The following is a 22000-nucleotide window of genomic DNA, read 5'->3' on the forward strand; positions in this document are numbered from 1 at the left end:
TATGTTTCATTTATATCACAAAAGCAATTACGTACACATATTTCACAACCATAATTTTCATCTGTTTTCATGCATTTCTTCCCAATGGCTATTAAATACGAGTACTTCAAGATTTACAATTTTCATGGCACCTAACCCATGATTTTTGTCCATTTGTTCCCCTTTCAATCTAATAACAATTAATTACATGTATTTCCAAGTATCATGATTTCATGAGCTATAATTCATGATTTTTGTCATTTTCATTCATTTTGACTACATATACTTGATTTCATTGAAGTTACGTATTCTTGATTTTCATTGAAGGTGTGCATAGTTAATTATCGCGAATCTGGGGTGGTAGCATGCGCAAAACAATCAGGCACCACCACTCCAAGATGGGTCTGTGGTCTGCGAGCGCACATGTATTTCCTCCACATTGTTGTGACACCCACCGAAACTGTCGACCCCCCAACAAAATAAAATAAAATTGAAGAACGGATAAAGTAAAATAAAATAAATTTGTGTTCGAATGCATTTCACGAGTGACCTTTTTCTTTTAATTATAGAAAATGCACATAGGTGATACTTTGGCATTTGGCTCCATCTCTGTGCGTGCACATGAAGTCATAAACAGCTATGAGAAGTATGTTGTTGTTTTAGTGACTGGAGAAAGAAGGTAAAAAGAAAAAGCAAAGAAGATAGTGTTGATAAAGAAAGATAAAATAGCATGGAATAAAGTGGTAGAGAGAGACGCTTGGAACCAAGGATGAATAACTCCAAGGAGTCAAGCTGAAAGGGGAAAATTAAGAATTCATTGTTTAAAACAGTATTCTTTAAATAACATTTTCCTTTTGGTTCTTTTGAACTAAGGAAACAATGAAGGATGATATGAAATACTATAAGTGCTAATCTGTCAAGAGATGCTTTATTTGGGCATGGATAATAATTTTTTCTCAAATATTTGCGATATTTCAGTGTGGAAATCATGATATTCCAAATAAATTATGGAAGATAACGTCGTTCCTTTTATAATGTGCAACTATGATGATTCCTAATTACTTTCTCAATCTTTTTTTTATCCCCTTCAATTCCTAAATCATCTTTAATATCTGAGAAGTTATTGTACAGAATCAATTGCCTATATAAATTAATGTCATCTGGCTTATACGGTCCCTTTAGCTTAGTAGGCTGAAAATTCAACCTGTAGATTTTGCTTTGTAAAGCTTCCATAAGCAGTTCAATTTATACACCATGTCAATAAAATATTATCAAAAAAATGTTATGTTCAGCAGCTTCATTTGAATTTCTCCATTTAACTATTCTAAAACTTTGGAGGTCCTTAAGGTTATGCAGACACGCTCCTCATACACTAATATATGTCTGTCTGATCGGCACATAGTGTGCGATCATAGGTTGTTATTTGAGATTACGAACGCAAATCATGTCGAATAAAGTTGCTCCTTTTAAGTATCCCATGTATATTATAACATTGAAATGTTTTTTTTACTTACTTTCACCTTATGATGGAAAATTACCAATTCATTCTAATGACATTATTCTGGATAACACAATTAGGACGTGCGAGATTTGTGGCTCAGCAGCAAAGAATGTTCCTGGAGCTTGTGAGACTGAATCGGTTGTCGAGCACTCCAATGAAACAACCATCAGTATCGATTCTCCTAGTCAACCAACTGAAACTCGACATTTCTGGCAAGGACGCAGACTCTTGAATTTCTTGCTCGCTTGTATTATATTCGCATTCGTCATCTCTTGGCTCTTTCACTTCAATGTCCCTGGCTAAAACCTGAGCAAAATCCTAAAGCACTGTTCTACTTATTGATCCAGCACTGATGCATACGGTGAAAACGAGATGAAAAAGGGCTTTGCTGGTTCAATTTTGCACGATACATCATGCGTTTGATCGATGTTTCTTAAGTTTATGCGATCCCCTTGTATATTAATTTTATTACTTGGATGAGTTGTTCTAGCGCCCTCTGCATCCAAGTAGTATAGCTGGAAATTGGAGCTGTACGTACTTGGTTGATACTTCGTATTGGTTTTGTGAAGTCCGAAAATAGGGGGAATCAGGTAGGAAGGTAGAACTGTGAGCGGTTCTAGTGCTTATGTAAACCGTGAGTTTGTTTTCTTCCTCTTTTTCTTTTCTTTTATTGTCTTTTTTTTTTCTTTTTCTTGTAGTAATAAACCGTGAGTTTCTTAATGTACAGCGCGGTATATATCCAGCTGATCACAGTGTCTCAGTGATTTGTAATTTGGTGAGAATGTAAGCTTAACTTGCTTCATCTATTTGCCAACATATTGTTGGGTATTTTCTTTTATTTATTTATTTATTTATTTAGTATTTTAGAAGATTTAATTTGGGTCCTTGGAAATATAACTTGAGAACACTCAAGAAGAAACACTACTATATCTTACATATATTTGAATGCGTTCGCCTTGACAGAAAGTATGAACATGTAGGATTAATAGTATGTCTATATGTCTACTATTGATATTTTTCTCATCTCTTTTGGCCTTGTTAATGTAGGATTAATAGTATATCTACTATGATAATTTTTGTCCGTCTCTTTTCGCCTTGTCATAGTAAAAGTATTACTACGATATACTTTTAGTTAACTAACTGAGGGAGATGATCCATAACTGAGAAGAATATGAGTTATATAGTCGATCCAAAAAATTTCAAGGTATGGGAGGTTGGAAGTTTGAGTAATAAGGAGCTTGTTATCATAACAAATTGTAGCGTAGGAGTTTCTTTTTCTTTTTTCTTTTTCACGGCAAAAAGTCTACTAAGAAACCAAAAACATAAATCCTAATAATTAACAAATTAACATAATGATTTTTACTAGAGTTTATTAAATAGATCTAAACTAGTCTGCTATCCAGAAATATTAATGATAACAAGGGTTAATTACATATAATCCACTGGTATTCCATTCACTTAAAGCTGCCCTATCGGCATCAATCATCATGCGCAACAAACAAAAAAAAAAAAAAATTGCACACACATAAATAAATGAACGAAAAGGTACAAAAGCAGCAAATTTACATTTTGACCCTTTTGAAGTTGTCGCGTCGGATCGGGTCCGGCTCAAGTTCTTTCTTGACCCGACCGATCCAGCCTTCAACATATGTTTGCCCCACTTACCAATCAAAAAACCCTAATTCCCAATTTCGTTCCGTCTCTTTTTGAAGTGATCGCTTCTTTCTTCCCCTGGTCTCGTTAGTTCCAAGGTTAGAAACGCATTCCTCTCTGATCTTCAACTAATAATAACAACGAATTTTAAGTGATATTGTGATCTTTACGTGTTATTTGAGTTGGATTTTGCTAATTCATTTTTATTTTCTACGATTTTTTCGATGTTTAGGTAGGAAAATCTTCAAAATGGCCGCTCAAGGTAATTTTGAGAAAGAACAGGTGCGTACTTTAACTGGGAAGGTTATTGGGTGTTGTTGTATTATCAGCTATTTATCTCATGAGTTTTTGTTCTTGATTTTCTTTTTTCTTTTTTTCCTCTGTAAATAAAAACAGATCTTTGGAATGGCAGAGAAAGAGATGGAGTACAGGGTAGAGCTTTTCAACAAGTAAGATAAATCACTAACAATATGTTGCTTATGAAACAGTGGCGTTTCATAGATCTTAGCAATTTCTGTGAGTAATTCAGATACGATTTTAGATTTTTAGTGACAAATTTCTGTGGACGGGTATATAAAGATATCGTGATGGTTCTACTTTGTCCCTCGTATCAATATATGCGTTAGACTGTTAGTGCTCCGAAGATCATGGAAGCAATGCTGCAGAAAAAGAAGACTTGTCATCCATGTTATTTTCCCTACCCCTTTGCTTTAGGAAAATAAATAAAAGCCAGTCAGGGTTATGCTTATGATGCTGTTTAAGAGATTGTGAAAGTTAAACTTTTAGGGAAAATTTAAATTCTTATGACGAGCTTGGGTATTATGACACTTGATGTATTTGTTACGGTTAGGGGTGGTAACGATCGAATCGAATCGAATACTAAGGTGTTCGTGTTTGTATTTGTTTAAAATTATCGAATTCGAATGTAGACTCTATTAGTCATATGTGGAGACTTTCAAATTCGGACTCGAATGCCTGGTATTTGATAAATATTCATGAATATCCACGAATACTTATTGAATATCAAAGTATATTTATTCCGCCAAAGAATTTGAAAAGAAAACAGATTTAAGATTTTTTAAGTGTTAATATCAGTACGTAAAACTTAAGTAGAAATGGTAAGTGTTCTAAAAATATGACATCATATGTGCAAAAATACAAATAATAAGTAATCAAATTTTAAACGAATATTTGATGGTCAAACAAATCGAATATACATTTAGTTAAATTCTATTCGTTAGTAAACTCGAATATTAAAAAATATTTGTTTAGTGGTAAATAAACTACCAAATCGTTTATGACCGAACAGTTACTCGAACAATTATCTAACTATTTCTTAATTATTTGGTTCATTTCCACTCCCCTTAGTTACAGTTCCATGATAAGTCTTATAGCTTGCAAATATTAGGACTAAAACAATAATTTTATTAATCACTTAAAATGACATAAATTATAAATAAAAAATTATAAAAATAAATTCTTTATTAATCATTTACAAATTATAAGTATAAATTTATTTTGGAATTCATCGCATCACAATAGATAAGTACATCCCAACTAGGTTTTTTTTAAAGTTCTTTTCTTTTCTTTTTTTGATAAAAAAATGTTAAAAATTAGTTTAACATTATTATATTTTATATAATTATGTATTAGTATATACTTACAAATTATTATGTAATTATATATTATATATACATATATTATCTGTAAATATATTGTATATATTTATAAGTTATAACTTGAGAGAGAGAGAATCGCATAAGTAGCCGTTGCCCGTTGGGCTAATGAGAAAGAAGTAGCCGTTGTAATATACTATACTTATATATACTTATATACTAAGAGAGAGAGTATACATACACACACATATTATACATATATAAGAGAGAGTATACTTATATAAGAGGGAGTATACATATATACTAAGAGAGAGAGTATATATATATACACACATATATTATACATATATAAGAGAGTGTATACTTATATATATTTATATAAGAGAGAGTATACATATATAAGAGAGAGTATACTTATATATACATATATACTAAGAGAGAGAGTATATATATACATACATACATACATTATACATATATAAGAGAGAGTATTCTTATATATACTTATAGAAGAGAAAGTATACTTATATATACTTATACATATATATACTTATATAAGAGAGAGTATACTTATATATACTTATATACTAAGAGAGTATATATATACACACAGTGTTATCGAGGCGCAAGGCGCAATGCGGGGCGCAAAGGTCCCTTACGCGCACCATGCGCAAGGCGCACAACAAGACGTGCGTCTCACTAACTGAGACGCATAACTCAAATTAATATTTACCAACATCATAAGACAGCAACATATAAGCAACATATTAGTTACCTACATCCAAAATTATGAGAATATCAACTTAAATCATCAATTATGCTAACTGAATTTTTAAAGTAACAAAAAAGATACAAGAAACATGTATTTAAATCATCAAATTAAGTGATTAACAATTATGAGCATATGTTTATAAATTATCACATAAAAAGACTAATAAATATATAATTAACAAACATGATTGTTTATAATTTTCTAGTTAGTATTCTTAATTGATATTTGCTACTTAGGTTGAAAAGATAAAGAATGAATGTAATAATTACATATTTACATGTTCATAATTTGCTATTAGCATGCTAATTAGAGAAGGAAGTTATAATTAGCAAACAAGTATACTAAATTACTAATTACTGTTTTCTTTTTATAGGTTAAACATGAAAAGATGAAAATAGATTAGCAACTAGTAAGAAAGAGTATATTACATGATATAAATATGTAATTATGTAAATTATTAAAAAAATTAGAAGAAAGAGTATGTTACATAACGCAGGTGCGAGGCACGAGCGAGCGCGCCTCGCTGCGTGCAGCGCCTCGCCTCGCGTGCGGGGCACATTTCCCCAGGCCGAAGCACCCCTCGCCCGGGGGTGCGCGCTTCAATAAGCCTGGTCACAAGTTCCTTCAAAACTCTTTGTTAATCGTAATCCGGGCCGGGCCGGCGGGCTTTTTGGACACATCTACTGTAGGCCATAGTCTGTGTTTCCATGTTTTCTCGATACACCTCTTGATCTTAAAAGTGGATCAGTTTCACATTTTGTAAGACCACAATCTTTTACTCACTAAAAGCATATTCACTTAAACTTCAGTACATCTACATGTGTGAGCATTTGGACTCTTTGCTGCCTCCCTTAGTTCCTCTACCTGCAACCTTGCATGATTATATAATTATGCAATGCAGCTCAATCCTCAAGGATATCCTTATTAAAGTCCTCATTTTCATGCATCTCAAATGTGTCCATAATTTCAAGCTGATACAACAAATATGGTCACCATAATTCATGCTCGCATCTTCAAAGAATAATTCTCTTTTTCATGCTCGGTCTGTTCTGCTAACTACTGTGTTATATGTCGTCTATATATCTACAATTTCAGTTAACCTTCATTTAATGCAAATCGCCAATCTTCTTCGTACTAAGTGTGAGTATGTACATCACCTCAATTATTAATAAACTCCTCTATTTCTTGCATCTAGGTTCCTAACTCAGAAATGAACATATATCCCTGACAGTTGGTAGTTTTCTTATATTTTGACATCTATTCAACAATTGAAATCAAGTGCTTTATCTGTTTGTAATCAAACATAAAGTTGTGGAGTTCATAACAAAGAATGTGTGATGTTATATCAATAATTTGAAGCTGCATTGGGAGAAAAATAGATACTCAGTTGATACCCGCTTATCTTAGTAAGCTTGATTGCTGTCTATTGTTGATAAGAAGCTTGCATGTGTGTTAGGAAAGTGTTCTTACATGGATATTCTTAAACTTTGATCTATTGAGGAGGTGGACATTTACAGTGCAAGTATCAGCCTTTACAATGAATGTGCCGCAGTTGTTGAATTGGATAAGATACGAGATGGAGTGTGGGTGTAATATCCAGAGAAAATGTAACCTTAATGGCTTATGTGACTGTTGACAGTTTTTATATGAAACTCGTCTTGGTATATAGCTTTTTGGCTTTTCATTAGAAGTTATTACTATTAAGAATATTTTTCCTCTACTTGCTAGGATAAAAAAAATGATTCAGTTGAAACCTACAATTGGCCATTTGTAAGGATTGTCAGAGAGGATCTGTCAGCCAAATATATGTGGGATTTCGCACTGCTGTGGCATTTTTAATATACTTCATCAAGTTCAGTAATGTTTCTTGTTTCCCTTTTCTATTGGTACATGATATCCTGTATTACATATTCTACGTATAGTAGACAGTAGACACTTCTTGGTCAGGAAAATTTTTAGGGTTGATAATTCTATTACTTAGCCAGATGCCCATATTTACCTAAGCCAGGAGGAATTAACCATTAATTCAGAGACAGGCAGTTGATGTCATGTTGGCAGCCAGTCTTGCTGAGTATTTCTCCCTAGTCAGCCACATTTTGGTGTGCGAAGGCTTAAGATGTGATAATGATCATGGGCTTTCCTGATGCTGGGATTTTATATTTTTTCTTTAAATTTTATTGCAGATAAAGATATCTGTACTCATGTTAAATATTTTTATTTGTTTAGTTATTACTATTGCTTATGTAAAGGTCATGAGTATGTACTTTCTGATTGAGTCATATGCATGTACGGAGTTATCATTCACCTCTTCTGAGATGCTGGTTTTAGTTGCTTTAGAAATTTACAGAACAAGATAATTGTATTGTGGATAGATAATACACTGTTAAATTTATATCAAACTTTTACTTCAAAATATTCAATATCCACTACCAATTATGCTTTTGGTTTGTATAAGCTGAAGCTTACAGAGTGACAGTGTCCAATTTTGCTAGGTCGAATGTATTGCGAGTTAAATGGCTATTGATTTCACATATTTTGATCTTCTTTTGAATATTTTACAGGCTCACTCACACTTGCTTTGACAAATGTGTCGAGAAAAAGTAAGTTATCTTTATGACTTTATCTCATTTACAAGATTGTTATAAATGTTCATTGCTTCAAACACTTTGAACATGTATCAACCTAGGAAAATTTTCTTCTAATGAACTCGGAAGTTGAATTGAAGTATGATACGTTCTAAATTGTAGTTTCTTGTGTTCTTTTTCTTTTTTTAGATATAAAGAATCTGAGCTCAATATGGGTGAGAACAGTTGTATTGATCGCTGCGTTTCAAAATATTGGCAGGTACACTTTTAGTAACTTTTTGGACATAACATTGATTCGTGTTGGATGACAATTCTGAAGTTACTAATTTGAAAATGGTCAAGGGAAGCCAATTAGACATTACGTAATATTGGTATAAACCCATGGTCTTCGATATTTAGAAATTTTCATACTCGATTTTCATTCTCAGTAGGCTTTGTACATCTAATTGAATTCTTGACTTTGTTGCTGCATGGGCTGTGCTAATTGAATTTTTTGGATATAACATTGATTCGTGCTGGTGGACATTGCTGGAGTCACTAATTTGAAAATTGTCAAGGGAAGTCAATTAGACATTACAATTTTTTACCCCATAATATTGGTATAAACCCATGGTCTTCGGTATTTTGAAATTTTCATACTCGATCTTCATTCGCAGTAGGTTTTGTGCATCCAATTGAATTTTTGAGTTTGTTGCTGCATGGGCTGTGCTAGTTTCTGTTTCTCCAGCTTTTCCTTCCTTTTTATAGGTTCAGATTTTATGAATATAATAATGAATTCCTTGAATATATATAATATACTATATATATATATATATATATATATATATATTGATGAATTAATGGGTATCCTTGTCATAGGAGGCGGATTTCCTCCTTGACGCCTCTAAAATCACATGATTGAGCGCCATTGTGGATGATCTGCTCCGTTGAACTTGATCTACATATTCTAAAACCCCAACAACCAAGTTTGGGGGTGAACCCGTCGTCGTTTGACCATCTCATCCACTCGTATCAATTTTTAACGGGTTTTGAATGAATAGACTTTTCACATGGCTCAATGGGAGGGTCAAAGACGACGGATTCACCCCAAACTTGGTGTGTTGGGGTTAGAATATGTAGATCAAGTTCAACGGAGCGGATCATCCATAATGTCGCTCAATCATGTGATTTTAGGCGTCAAGGAGGAAATCTCATCCTATGACAAGGATACCCATTAATCTCCATTCATATACTATATATATTATAATATATATACTTATATATATATTACTATATATATCATGTGGCTGTGCTGTGTTCCGACAAAAGCTCAGCATGTCTTAGGATTGCATCCTGTTAATAGCTCAAGAAATACTCTCCTTTTGTGAGAATACATACCATGGACAAGGGTCTCTAAGTTGATTTGGCTGAAATGAACTTTAGAGGAACTCATTTGTTAAAAAGAATCCCAAAATTCCTGAAACTTGCATGCTGACTCTTATATATAACTATGTTTAAGGTATTTTCCTTGCTATTTTGTTCTTTTGGGGCGAATTTGCCTTGTACATTCCCTGTACTATAAGGAACCGTTTGGCAAAGGGTTAAGTGAGGGGTTAAGGAGACTTAACCCCTTCTTAACCCGCCAAACATAAAAAATATATACAAGGGTTAAAGTGAGTTAACCCTCCATAATTTGCCAAACATAAAAAATATAGAAGGGTTAAGCTAACCCCTTTAGAGGGATTAAAATGAGTTAACCCCTCAAAATGAGGGGTTTACTAATACTCCTTTTTAGAAGGATTAAGAGTTAACTCTTCTAATTATAAAGAAAATAGTCAAAATCATTGTTATTCCCAAACACTAAAACTGATTACAAGGACTAAAATAAAACTTATATAACGGGTTAATAATTTAGTCATTCGGATTATCGAATGGGTTAACAATGTTAATCCTTCTCCTTAATCCTTCTTCGTTAACTCTTTGCCAAACGGAGCCTAAAGAGTTAGTAATTTATTATCCCTGCGCTTTTTTATGAGTATTTGGATCCCCGATGCCCAAATAGAGTCATCTCTCCGATATTTATAACCAAGCTGTAATGCTTCTCTGAAATTAAAATGTTTGGTTCATATCGCAGGTAACAAACTTGGTTGGGCAGCTGCTTGGTAACAATAACAGGCCAATGTGAAGCATGGGTCCTGTTCTCCTGTTTACCAAACTAACCTGCAGCCATGAATTGCAATAAATTAAGCAGAGCATGTAACTTACGGGGAAGGGAATTTGTTGCCCTTTATAGGATGAGGGAGAATGTAAAAATGCATTACATGCGGCAAACTTTTTTGTGTTGGATATTCAATTATGTACACCTTTTATTTGCACAAGGGAATAGCTGAGTAACTCACTTTAATTTGTTTGGTGCATTGATAATTCAGTCAATTGGAACTTTTGGTATTCACTTGTTCTTGATTTGCTTGGGTTAGTGCTATCTGGATCTGTGACGCAGGATGTTTGATTAATATTTAATTTTTTATTTCTTTCATCGCTATTAGGTCGAAACGAGAGAAAAGAGACAAAAATCGTGATTTATAACATATGAAAATCACAAATTCTGCTCTATGAATGCTTAATCTTAGTGGGAGGAAATGAATGAAAATGAACAAATCGTATGGATAATTAAATATCATAGGGAATTGAAGGAAAACAGTTAAATCGTGGGTTATAGTTCATGAAAATCACGAACTTTCAAATATATGTAATTAATTGACGTTGGGTCGAAGTGAACAAAAATAGTCAAAAACATTGCTATTTAATTGTCATTAGGTTTAAATGAACAAAAATGGACAAGAGTATCACAAATTTAAAATATGCATACTTAATTGTCAATGAGTCTAAACAAGTGAAAATGAAGAAAAAACATGGGGTTAAGGCCACGAAAATTGTGAATTTTTAATTGTACAACTTAATTGTCAATAGGTTGAAATAAAAAAATATTTGAAAATACACATAATTAATTGCTATTGGAAGAAATATATGCAACCGAACAAAAATTATGGGTTAACCCATAAAAGTGGTGAATTTTAAAGTACGTATACGTAACTACCATTGGATCGGGAAAAAAGAAACAAATTTTTTTGACTATAGCCTATAAAATTGTGAATTTTGAAATATACATATTCAATTGTAAATTGATCAAAATAAATAAAATAGAATAAAATTATGGGTAATAGCCCATGAAAATCTTAGCTTTTGAAAAATGTATACTAATTGGCATTGAGAACAAAAGACGACAGAAAAAAACTGTAGTTATATTTAACAAAATCATGACTTTTGAAGTATAGATGCTTAATTAACATAACATTGGATGGCAACAAATGAAAATTAATAAAAGTTGCGCCTTATATTCCGTGAAATTGTAAATTTTGAAGTACATATCTAATTGTCATTAGTTCGGAATGAACAAATATGAATAAAAATCATGGGCTATTGCCCATAGAAATCATGAACTTTGATGTACACATAATTAATTGGTATTGACTCGAAATGAATGAAAATGGCGGAAATATCGCGAAGTGTTATTTACCCATAATTTATTGTCACTAGTCGAAATGAATAAAAATGGACAATATTTGGTGGATAGCTCAAGAAAATCATGAATTTTAAAGTACGCATATTTAATTGTGATTATCCTATATCAAAAGGAAAAGTGTAAAGATATTATTGGTTATAGCCCGTAAAAATTGTAACAATTGAAGTAACCATAGTTCATTTTCAACGGGTCGAAACATACGAAAATGGACAAAAACATGTGTTATAGCCCATAAAAATTGTAAAATTTTGAAATATGCATGCATATTTTTATTGAAAGAAAAGGAAGAAAAATGGACAAAAACAATGAATATCACGATTTTAAAGTGCTAATACTTAATTGCCATTGGATAAAAAATAACAGAAATGAACAAACTCATAGTTTTGATATGAAGTTGAAATGAATAGAAATTGACAAAAATCATGGATTATAACCCTATGAAAATCACAAAATTTATAGTATGCAAACTTATTTGTCATTGGTTTGAAACGAACAAAGTTGGAGAAAAACTGTCATTGAGTTAAAACGTATAAAAATTATAAAAAAGCATAAGTTATAACCTACGAAAATAGGAAATTTTGAAATATTTGTTCTTAATTTAAAAGCTAAATAACACTTAAATACCTTATAGTTTCACTCCTTTACCACTTATATACCCTCACTCGCACTTTGTAGCATTTATATACCCTTAGTTGGTCAAAAATTAACACTTTAATATCGTGAATTTTTTTTGTTGGAAAGTTCCCATATAACATTCATATGTTAATTTTGAAGCTTTCTAACCATCAATATTTATTAAATTAATATTAGACAAACCAAAATTCTAATTTTAAATGCAACATAATTCTATTTCAAAAATAGAATTTTAAAAGATTTAACAATGATTTCAACAAAATTAATAGAGAAATAACTATAAAAAATAGCATATAAATATTATATGGAAACTTTTGAATAAAAATTGTCACGTTTGCAAAACATAGGGTATCAATATGCCAATTTTGACCAACTCAGGATATATAAATGCTAAGAAATACAACTGAGGGTATATGAGTGCTAACAGAGTGAAACTATAAGGTATTTAAGTGCCATTTTGCCTAATTTAAATTGACTTGAAACGAGGGGAAATGAACAAAAAAAAAAAACGAGGGTTAGAGCCCAAAAAATCGTGGCTTTTGAAATACCCGTACTTAATTGCATTATGCTAAAATGAACGAAAATAGGAAAAACTCGTAGATTATAGCTCATGAAATCGTGAAATTTAAAGTATGCATGTTTAATTGCCTTAGGTGGAAATGAATAAAATTGAACAAAACTCGTGAGTATTTCAAGTACGTCTAATTACATGCTTATATCTCATGTAATCGTGAATTTTGAATTGTGTATACTTAATTTCCATTTATTCAAAAGGAACAAAAAGGGACAAATCACGAGATATATCCCATGAAATTGGAAAATTTGGAAGTACACGTAATTAATTTCCATTGGTTCAAAATGAACAAAAATGGTCAAAATTGTGAACTATAATCCATGAAAATCTTGAATTTTTAAGTACAAATAAGTAAATGTTATTGGATCAAAACTAACAAAAATAGTCAAAAATATTGCATGTTTAATTATCGTTGAGTTGAAAAAAATGAAAATGAACAAAAATCACGAGTTATAGTCCATGAAATTATAAATTTTAAAATATGCGTAATTAATTGCAAGTGGGTCAAAACGAATGAAAATTGATAAAATTGTGACCCAAGAAAAGCATAACTTTTGAAGTAACTATATTTAATTGTTTGAATAGAAATGAACGAAAATGAACAAAAATAATAGGTTATAGTTCATGAAACAGTAAATTATAAACTATACATGCTTAATTGTTATTGGGCCGAAATAATTGAAAATGAATAGAAATCGTGACTTACCTACAAAATCTTCAATTTTGAAGTACGTTTAGTTAATTTTTATTAGGTTGAAAAGGGCGAAAATAGAACAAAATCTAGGATTTATAACTCATGAAAATTGCAAGTTTTAAAGTATCTGCATAATTAATTGTCATTGGCTTGAAATAAATACAAACTGTCAAAATTAACATGAGGTTTAAAAAGCGCATAATTCGCTGTCATTTGGTTAAAATAGACAAAAATCATGGATACTAACTCATGAAAATCGTAAATTTTTAAGTACGCAAATCAATAGCCATTGGATCAAAACGATTAAAAAATGCGCAAAGTTCATGGGCTATAGTCCATGAAAACCACAACATTTGAAGTACTCATATTAGATTGCCATTAGGTCAAAGTGAACAATATTGAACAAAAGTTATGAGTTATAGCTTATGCAATTGTAAATTTTAGAATACAAGCACTTCAATATCATCAGATTAAGACTAACGAAAATGGACAAAAATCATGGGTGAAATTCCATGAAAATCTCAATTTTTTGAAGAACCAATACTTAATTATCATTGGATCGAAATAAATGGATCGAGTCAATAGAACAAAAATTGACAAAGGACATGGGTTATAGCCCATGAAAATCTTGAATTTTGAAGTATGTAAACTTAATTGACAACAGTCGAAACTAATGAAAATGATCAAAAATCATTGGTGACGTAGCCCTTAAAAAATTTTGGTGTACATACTTCCTTGCCACTAGATCGAAAGAATGAAATGAAAAAAAAAAGAAAGAAAAAGAAATAACCATTTGGCCAATGAAAATTACAAAATTTAAGAGTATCTGACCTTACACGGAATAAAACAACTAATTTATATGCGGACCACTGCTTGTTCCAGGCTTTGGTGGTTTAAACATAGCAGGCTACCAATACGGACCCCCACTGAGCCTGTTTCGTTGTCCAAAATGATAGGTTGGGGACCATCGATCGCCAGACGGGAGCTGGGACTTGGTTATATGTTGATACCTTGGCCATCAAAAACAGGTATTTTGAAGCTCATAATAGATTTCCATATCACAAAGATAAGACTATCATTAATGAAACAAGCCCACCACATGCAATCCCATCAGCAAAACATACCACCTGCACTCTTCAGCGCATCCACACGCCCTCGATCAACAGATACCAGCATTCACATACAAAAAAGAATCACCATCGATAGCACAAGCTTTGATCAAATGTGAAGGACTACACTATCCTTATTAAGCTGCACATAATCAAAAGTCATGGTACATTGAATTTGTGGCATGATCACCACAATAGAAGCATAACTGCTCTCTATTGTCTCCCCTTTGAAGTTACAACTTCGATCCTTATAGACCTTCGGTCACAACCAATGAATTATAAGACGTAAGGATGCATCCGGGCTGGGTATCAAATCTTAGGAACTATACCCGTGGATTATATACCATAAGGATGCTGCTAGGGCTTGGCAAAGGCTTCTAATCTGGGGAGCTAATGCGGGCAGCCCCAATCAAAATCGAATACTCCATCAATTACGATATCAGTCCAATCGTCATGAACCGTTCATTGTTTCAGAATGGACATGGTTGCCATTTTCTAGATGCTTCCCATTCATTTGCGTCCTTTGTCTCTGAATCAAAATCAAGAAATGAAACACGTCAGGAGTCAAGATATAAATCATATATACCATATGTAATGGACTGAAAATTTCAGAAATGACCAAAAATCATATTCGTGTGCTATACCCAATCAGCAGTATCAATGGAATTCCCATTCAATAACTTGTGGTTCTCCTCTTTGGTTCTATCTTTTTCTTTGGAGCTCAGTGGCAACAGCGGTGAGGCACCACCAGTTCGATCAGGCATTTCTGTAAGGAAGCAAGAAACAGAGAACTTTAAACATGAATGTTGATGAAAAGCTTATACATCAAGCATTTAAGCTCACTTTTCTAAAGACTTTCGCAGTGCTGTCATCTCACTGATATATTAGCCACGCAAATAGCTCTCAATCATTAGAGTAGCTATTTACTGTTTTTTGTGTATTTTTTTCAGTCTTCATTTTGGGTAGTTTCATTTGCTTTTTTCCTTTACTTCCCTCATTCGTTCATATGGTAAATTTATTGTTTCATGTCATTTATTTTCATTAATGTAATTTTCCTTGTTTTACATTAATTTCTCTCATGAACCTAGGAATAGGTTTCTGTCTCCTTCCTGTCAATACTAGCTCTGGGCTGAAATGCTTCACCTCTAGAAGAGGCAGACATGAGAAGTAGAAAAACCTACATCCAAGCATGTCTTCGATTCTAATAGTTAAGTATAATAATAACTGTGTCAGATTGTTTCTAATTGTGCCTTTTGAGATTATTCTGGTAAGTCGGGCAATACAATATAGTGGAACATCACCAAGCAGCCCAAGTTTGGACTCATGGAAGAGCTACAAGGGAAAGGTAAACATCTATCCTAGTGAATTTGTTACCAGTATGATAACAACAATCCACATAATGACAGGTGAATCACTATTGCCCATTCCACTGATGTTATCTATAAGGTGTATATGCACCGGGTTCACAGCTCTTAGGAGACAGGTACACAGGCTAGAGAACATACAAATAGCCAAATATATGTGAATTTCAGAGACGTAGAAGTGGCTTTGCAAGAAAACATTGAAAATTTTAAATACACAAACCTGGTAGTTGCTTGTCAACAAAAAATACCACTAAATTTACAGTGTACCTGGATTAAAGAAACAAAATTAGTCAAAGCAAAAATTCCATCATCAGAAAATAATAACTGAATGCTGAAAGGTTATCTTACCATGCAACAACAACGTCAACTGAGTAATGCTTGCGAGAAGCGATTATAAGCAGACTTTGAATAATAGCCATCAACCAAGCAAGAGCCTTGATAAACCTGCACACAGCCAGGTAAGATTAAAGAGCAGATCAAAGAAGATTTTTAAAACTAAGATTCCAAGCATTCTAAGCCCTTTACCTCTTAGAGCCATATTTATGGTATACACGCACAAACACCAGAGTGAATATCATGTGGGATGAAAATATACCTCTTAGAGCCATATTTATGGTATACACGCACAAACACCAGAGTGAATATCATGTGGGATGAAAATATCAGATCACCACAACCATATATGGTATACACGCACAAACACCAGAGTGAATATCATGTGGGATGAAAATATCAGATCACCACAACCATAGTTGACTCCTCGAGGGACTGCAAACAAGAATAAACCAAATGAACATCTATTTCATCCAAGTTATATGATAATGAGACTCTCTAAAGAAATGAATTCCGGAAGAACTGCAAACAGGATCACCTCAAATGAAGATTACTTACAGTTAATTAGAAGCACTTCCCACACGCTATCAGGAGGGGGCAATGTGGCAAGTTCGGAACCCTGCATGGAAGCTCAATGCTCTCAGTTATACTTATAAATTACTAAGTGAGGTTCATTTGAATGAAACTATAATATGTTAATAGATGGTACTGGTCAATTGCTATTGAAAGCTCATCAATAAAATTGGCATAGAGATTTACCTCACGACAGTGATAGTTAGGCCCAGGAAGTTGAGTAGAATAGAATGTAACAATCCGTAACATCTGTGAGGCCTGCATGAATAACTTCTTTGTCAGACTAAAGCATTGGCAACCATCAAACATGGCTTATCCAGTATCAGTTATGGAACTTACAACTAAAAAAGCCAGCACCCTCCGCCATATTAGAACTGTATAGAAGCGTTTACTGTGGAAAATGAAAGGGTGAAATGTCCACTGCACCCTCCGCCATATTAGAACTGTATAGAAGCGTTTACTGTGGAAAATGAAAGGGTGAAATGTCCACTGCAAAAGAAATTGACGGAACATCATGTCATAAACATTTGGAAAACTGAATGAAAACAATCTCAGCCCTTCAGAAAATACATGGGAGAAAGAAAAGAAGATATTAATAGTGATCGAATAAACAACAAAAGAGGACATTCATCTGCAAGATACGAAACTCAACTAATGAAATTATAGATAATCTTATCACGATAAATGACAGGGCTTTTTAGTTTTTTTAATACTAAAATGCAACTAAGTTCCATTAGATATATAGAAGCCAACTCAAATACAATGAATAAGTAACAAGGCAACCCATTAAGAGGGGAGAAGGTTGCAAAATTGTAGCACAACTAAACTAGCACGTGGAAGGTGGTACAGATAAAAAAATGAGACAAGACCAGCAGAACCTTATGAAACTTTGCTGCTATAGTAATAATATAATGAGAAAGTAATGTAATTGAGTGACGAAAAGATAACAAACCACAGCACTATTTGACACTTTGTAGGTCTAGAAGCTAAAAGATAACCACTACGAATTATAGTTTACGAGCAATTGAGTAAATAGAGTAAATATCTTCTATCATCAGCTTCAGTAAGGTAACAACCATAGGGTAAAGGAACATACCAAGAGAAATGAGAGAAAGATGACGGTGAATACAGTCTCACTAATATAAGATCTCTCCCTTCCAAGCTCCTATATCAACAAAAGAACAATAAGATAGTAACTCATAATTCTTAGTAAAAGGACATTTTTGTTCTAATTGAACACAAGGATAGCTTTTTCAAGACTTATTGCGACCGTATGTGACAGATAAACTACATAATAATATACTGACCGGAAGGATCATGAACCCAAGATCTTGGAGAACAGGTCCAGGTCGATGTAAATAGTGAACTCCTCGAGCTGCCAACCCATGAATATACTGCAGATGGAAACAACAAACATAGCATACTTCTCCAAGTTAGTCCATACCATGGTCATTAAAGTGAGCCTGCTACTTTTTTAAAAATTTATTTCCAATCGGTAAACTCTATGCAATATCAGTCGTGAGTTATTTAACTCTTTCTTTCTTCCCTTTCTGTACAAGAAAATTTATCAGCCTCCACATTAATTTCCTTTCCTTTTCGATACTATAGTTTATATTTTTTATATTTTTTTTATCACTTATTCACGGATACAATTCTGCTCAAAAAATTCCCAAATATATGGTGATACACAATAAATCCAAAAATATAAATTTACCAAAATGTTCCTCCTCTATTAAAGAATACTCTTAACAGCAAAATCTTCGTCACGAGATCATATAAAAAAAGAATAATACCTGAAAAATAAGCCCTAGGAGCAAAAGATGCCACTTTTCCAAAAGAATCTGCACCTCTAGAGCAGTCTCTGTTGCAATCTTCCTCCATAACTAAAAAAATCACAGCAAAAAATTCAAAAATTCCCCCTTAAATTAACAAATCTATAAAGGAAAAAAAAACGATTGATTAAAACTAAATCAAACAGACCTTGGTAGCTTCTCTTGCAAGATACATCGTAATCTTTATGAACGCAATTTCATCCATAGAACGAAAACCCTCGATTAACGAGATCGAGAAAACCCTAGCTCGCCGATCGCCGATCCCCAATCAGGGGAGTCCGAGTCAAAAGATTCTAGAAGACCGGGAACAGCAGCAGCAGGACCAATTGAGCTAAAAAAAATTTGAAAAAAAAAAGAAACTTTAATGTCGAGAAAAATGAGAAAAATAAGCTAAAACCGTAGCTTTTATACGCTGAGGGGGGAGTGGGCCCCACTTATTTCTAGAACGCGAGGTTGACGCGGAGAAGAAAGAAGCAGCAGCCGAAGACGACGAACGACGAAAGGAGGTTTCGCTTTTGTGATGGTATTAAATTTTTAATACCCTTCGGTATTGGAATTAATTACGTAAGTGACACTCGAGTACAGGTCATCTCTGCTGTCACCGTGATGGGCAGAGCTGTAAATTGACAGCGCAAACACCTGACCTGTAGAGTTCATTTTCCTTTCTGAAGAACAGATATGCCCCTTGCCCTTGGGAAACTCGGGTCCTAACGTCTTGTTTGGTACGTGGGAATGAACTCAAATAAGAATGAAAAGGAAGAATGAATGAAATGGAATTAATGTGAGAATGTTCATTCTCTATCATTTAATTGGGAATGCCCATTCTCTATCATTTAATTGGGAACATTCATCCCCACATAAAATGAGAAGTGAGAATGAACACTCCAACTTTAAAAAAATGGGTTTGTTTGGTAGGAAGGAATGAGAAGTGAGAATGATCATTCCATTCCACCACATTCCCGCGTACCAAACGAGACCTAAAGATTAAATAGGCTAATTAGGATATTATGAATTATTAATCTGGTTATATCCAAATCTCTCATGATATTGTTGAAATTGATGTATATTTAAAATTTTCATTATGATTACATATACTGATAATGTACAAACACAATCTGATTTGTATCCAAATACGTTTATGTTTGCTTTTCGTAGATACGGATTATATATTAGATTTACATTATAGAATCATAATGATTATATTCATATCTGATAAGTTTGCATCCTTCTAAATATCAGCTTGTAATCTCCGCACTTACAAGCCTGAAATTAAGGGGACCGGCCGCCGGCCCTTTCACATGTCCCACGTGGAAGGGTCAATTATTTGGCCTTGATGTTTCATGGTAACTACGAGGTTGCCATTGACAGAAGTAACGGAAAATGGTTGGTTTCTGCACGTGATGATGAGTAGTTTGCCGGCTTTTTGGGGAATTTGAATTCGAAATATTTCGAGGGAGAAAGCGCGTTGAGCCTTCGATGGTATCGTTTTCTTTGATTTGTTAATAGTTTGACCAATAGTGGGCTGAACTGGGCTTTGATCTTTGAGCTATGGCCTACGGGCCATTTAGGGAAGGCTCATTATTGAAGCTTACGGATAATAATAGTACATTGGGCCACACTGCAGGACACAAGCCTATCGATTGCCGAGCGCACGGGGCCTGTTTGTTTGCATTATTTGGAGCGGAAAAACCTGTCAAAGTTCTAAAAAAATCATAACTTTGACAGACTTTCTTGGCCTGCAAAAGTTCTGATTTTTTCAGAACTTTTCCAAACGGGCCCTTGATAGCTTGGGCGGGCCACTTGATTGCCTACTTGGACACTTTATCAGGTCAGTCGCAGAATCTTTTTGACTCTAGTGATATTTTTTTTCGTGCAAATGAAAATTAAAAGTGAAAAAAATGATTCATGGTAGGTGTTTGTGAGCATGCAGCGATTGTGAAGGTGAAATTGTTCTCGAAAAAGTCATGGTGGAAAAGTTGTTACCTCAATAACCTCTCAAGGCTGTCATGTTGTAGCATACTAGATTCAATTTTGTAGATGAAATAAAATCATTTTCCAGAGATTTAGGATCAATAATGCTCATATAGTGAGATTGATCTTATGTGGTCGATATTGTATTGAGGAGGGACTAAAGTACAAAAATTGATGAGCTTTGCTACAGTGACCCAAAATATGAGACTAACAGATGGGACAAGTAATGCGTCCCCCTCCTATTGCATAATGAGCTGACCATCATTAATGATGGCCAGCTCATTATGCAATAGGAAGGAGACGTCTCACATGTCCCCCCTGTCAGTCCTATATTTTTGGTCATTGGGGAATTTTTCCATCAAAGAACCCAAGTGCAATCCTCCATGTATGATTTTAATCGGTTCTTTTTTTTACAGCCAAGCTTCACGTGTGCTCCGAGCACGTGAGCTATATCCATTTGCACTACGCTGTAGGTATCTAAAAATGTCTGTAGGTATGAATGTCACTATCTAAGTCAGAGGAGATCATCCAAAAGAAGTGAAACAACATAGAAGAACATTGTGCACACCAACGACAAAATACACTGACAGGCGACATGCATAGGCGCAGCAGCTCATGGTGACGCGCCTAAGGCGCGACAGCCCATGGTGACGCGCCTAAGATGCGGGAGCAAAGGATGACACGTAAACACAGTGGCCTCTTATATAAATTGTTGGTAATTTTTAAGATCTCTTGAAGGTCCACGTGGCAGCATATCAGAAAGAGAACGTGTATTGACGTGGATAAGCAGTTAAACCACGAAAAAAGTGGTTAAAAGTCGTGGGAGAACGATCTTAAACATGTTGGGACGTGGCAGAAACCGTCTCTTTGGCCGCGCCAGCCTACACTGACGCGCCAATAGCCGCGGCAGCGTAGACTGACGCGCCCAAAGAGCCTACACTCGATCAGTTATTTCGCCTCCATTTTCACTGTTGTGCACTCCTATCCCTATAAATACCTCCCTAGACACGAAACAAAGAACGGAGGGCAAATTGGAGCAGAGAGACTTAAGCTTTTGGTGATTTGGAGCAAGAGAGAGAGTCTTCATTCTTCATAAACACTTTCAAGAAGCTTTTGGCGATTCCCAAAGATCTAAGCTCTGACTTGATCTTTGAAAGAGTGAACATCTTACATCGATAAGATATTCGCTTAAAGATTCTTACTTCGATAAACATCTTACATCGATAAGATATTCGCTTAAAGATTCTTA

General features: G+C 34.0%; 3 protein-coding genes across 3 annotated transcripts in view; 2 read left to right on the forward strand and 1 right to left on the reverse strand.

Moving 5' to 3' along the window:
* LOC109829808 overlaps window positions 1–2282 on the forward strand; it is a 22155-nt gene extending 19873 nt beyond the window's left edge. Inside the window, exon 2 of the mRNA XM_020396852.1 lies at window positions 1558–2282. Coding sequence (XP_020252441.1) covers window positions 1558–1783 — 226 coding nt within the window. The 3' untranslated portion in view covers window positions 1784–2282. The remainder of the gene's footprint in view (window positions 1–1557) is intronic.
* On the forward strand, window positions 3123–10539 carry LOC109829809 (mitochondrial import inner membrane translocase subunit TIM10-like). Its single transcript, XM_020396853.1, has 6 exons — window positions 3123–3231; window positions 3366–3415; window positions 3530–3582; window positions 8083–8121; window positions 8296–8365; window positions 10220–10539. Exons 2-6 carry the CDS (start codon window positions 3383–3385, stop codon window positions 10268–10270), a joined length of 246 nt encoding a protein of 81 aa, XP_020252442.1. The 5' UTR covers window positions 3123–3231; window positions 3366–3382; the 3' UTR covers window positions 10271–10539.
* On the reverse strand, window positions 14731–19185 carry LOC109829810 (phosphatidylinositol:ceramide inositolphosphotransferase-like). Its single transcript, XM_020396854.1, has 13 exons — window positions 18929–19185; window positions 18742–18831; window positions 18256–18342; window positions 18045–18113; window positions 17288–17368; window positions 17135–17206; window positions 16934–16994; window positions 16761–16810; window positions 16638–16690; window positions 16391–16486; window positions 16263–16309; window positions 15323–15444; window positions 14731–15207 (listed from the first exon to the last, which is right to left on the reverse strand). The coding sequence occupies exons 1-13, from the start codon at window positions 18983–18985 to the stop codon at window positions 15130–15132; spliced, it is 963 nt and encodes a 320-aa protein (XP_020252443.1). The 5' UTR covers window positions 18986–19185; the 3' UTR covers window positions 14731–15129.

This window comes from Asparagus officinalis, chromosome 2 (genome assembly GCF_001876935.1).
Source record: "Asparagus officinalis chromosome 2, Aspof.V1, whole genome shotgun sequence".
NCBI lineage: Eukaryota > Viridiplantae > Streptophyta > Magnoliopsida > Asparagales > Asparagaceae > Asparagus > Asparagus officinalis.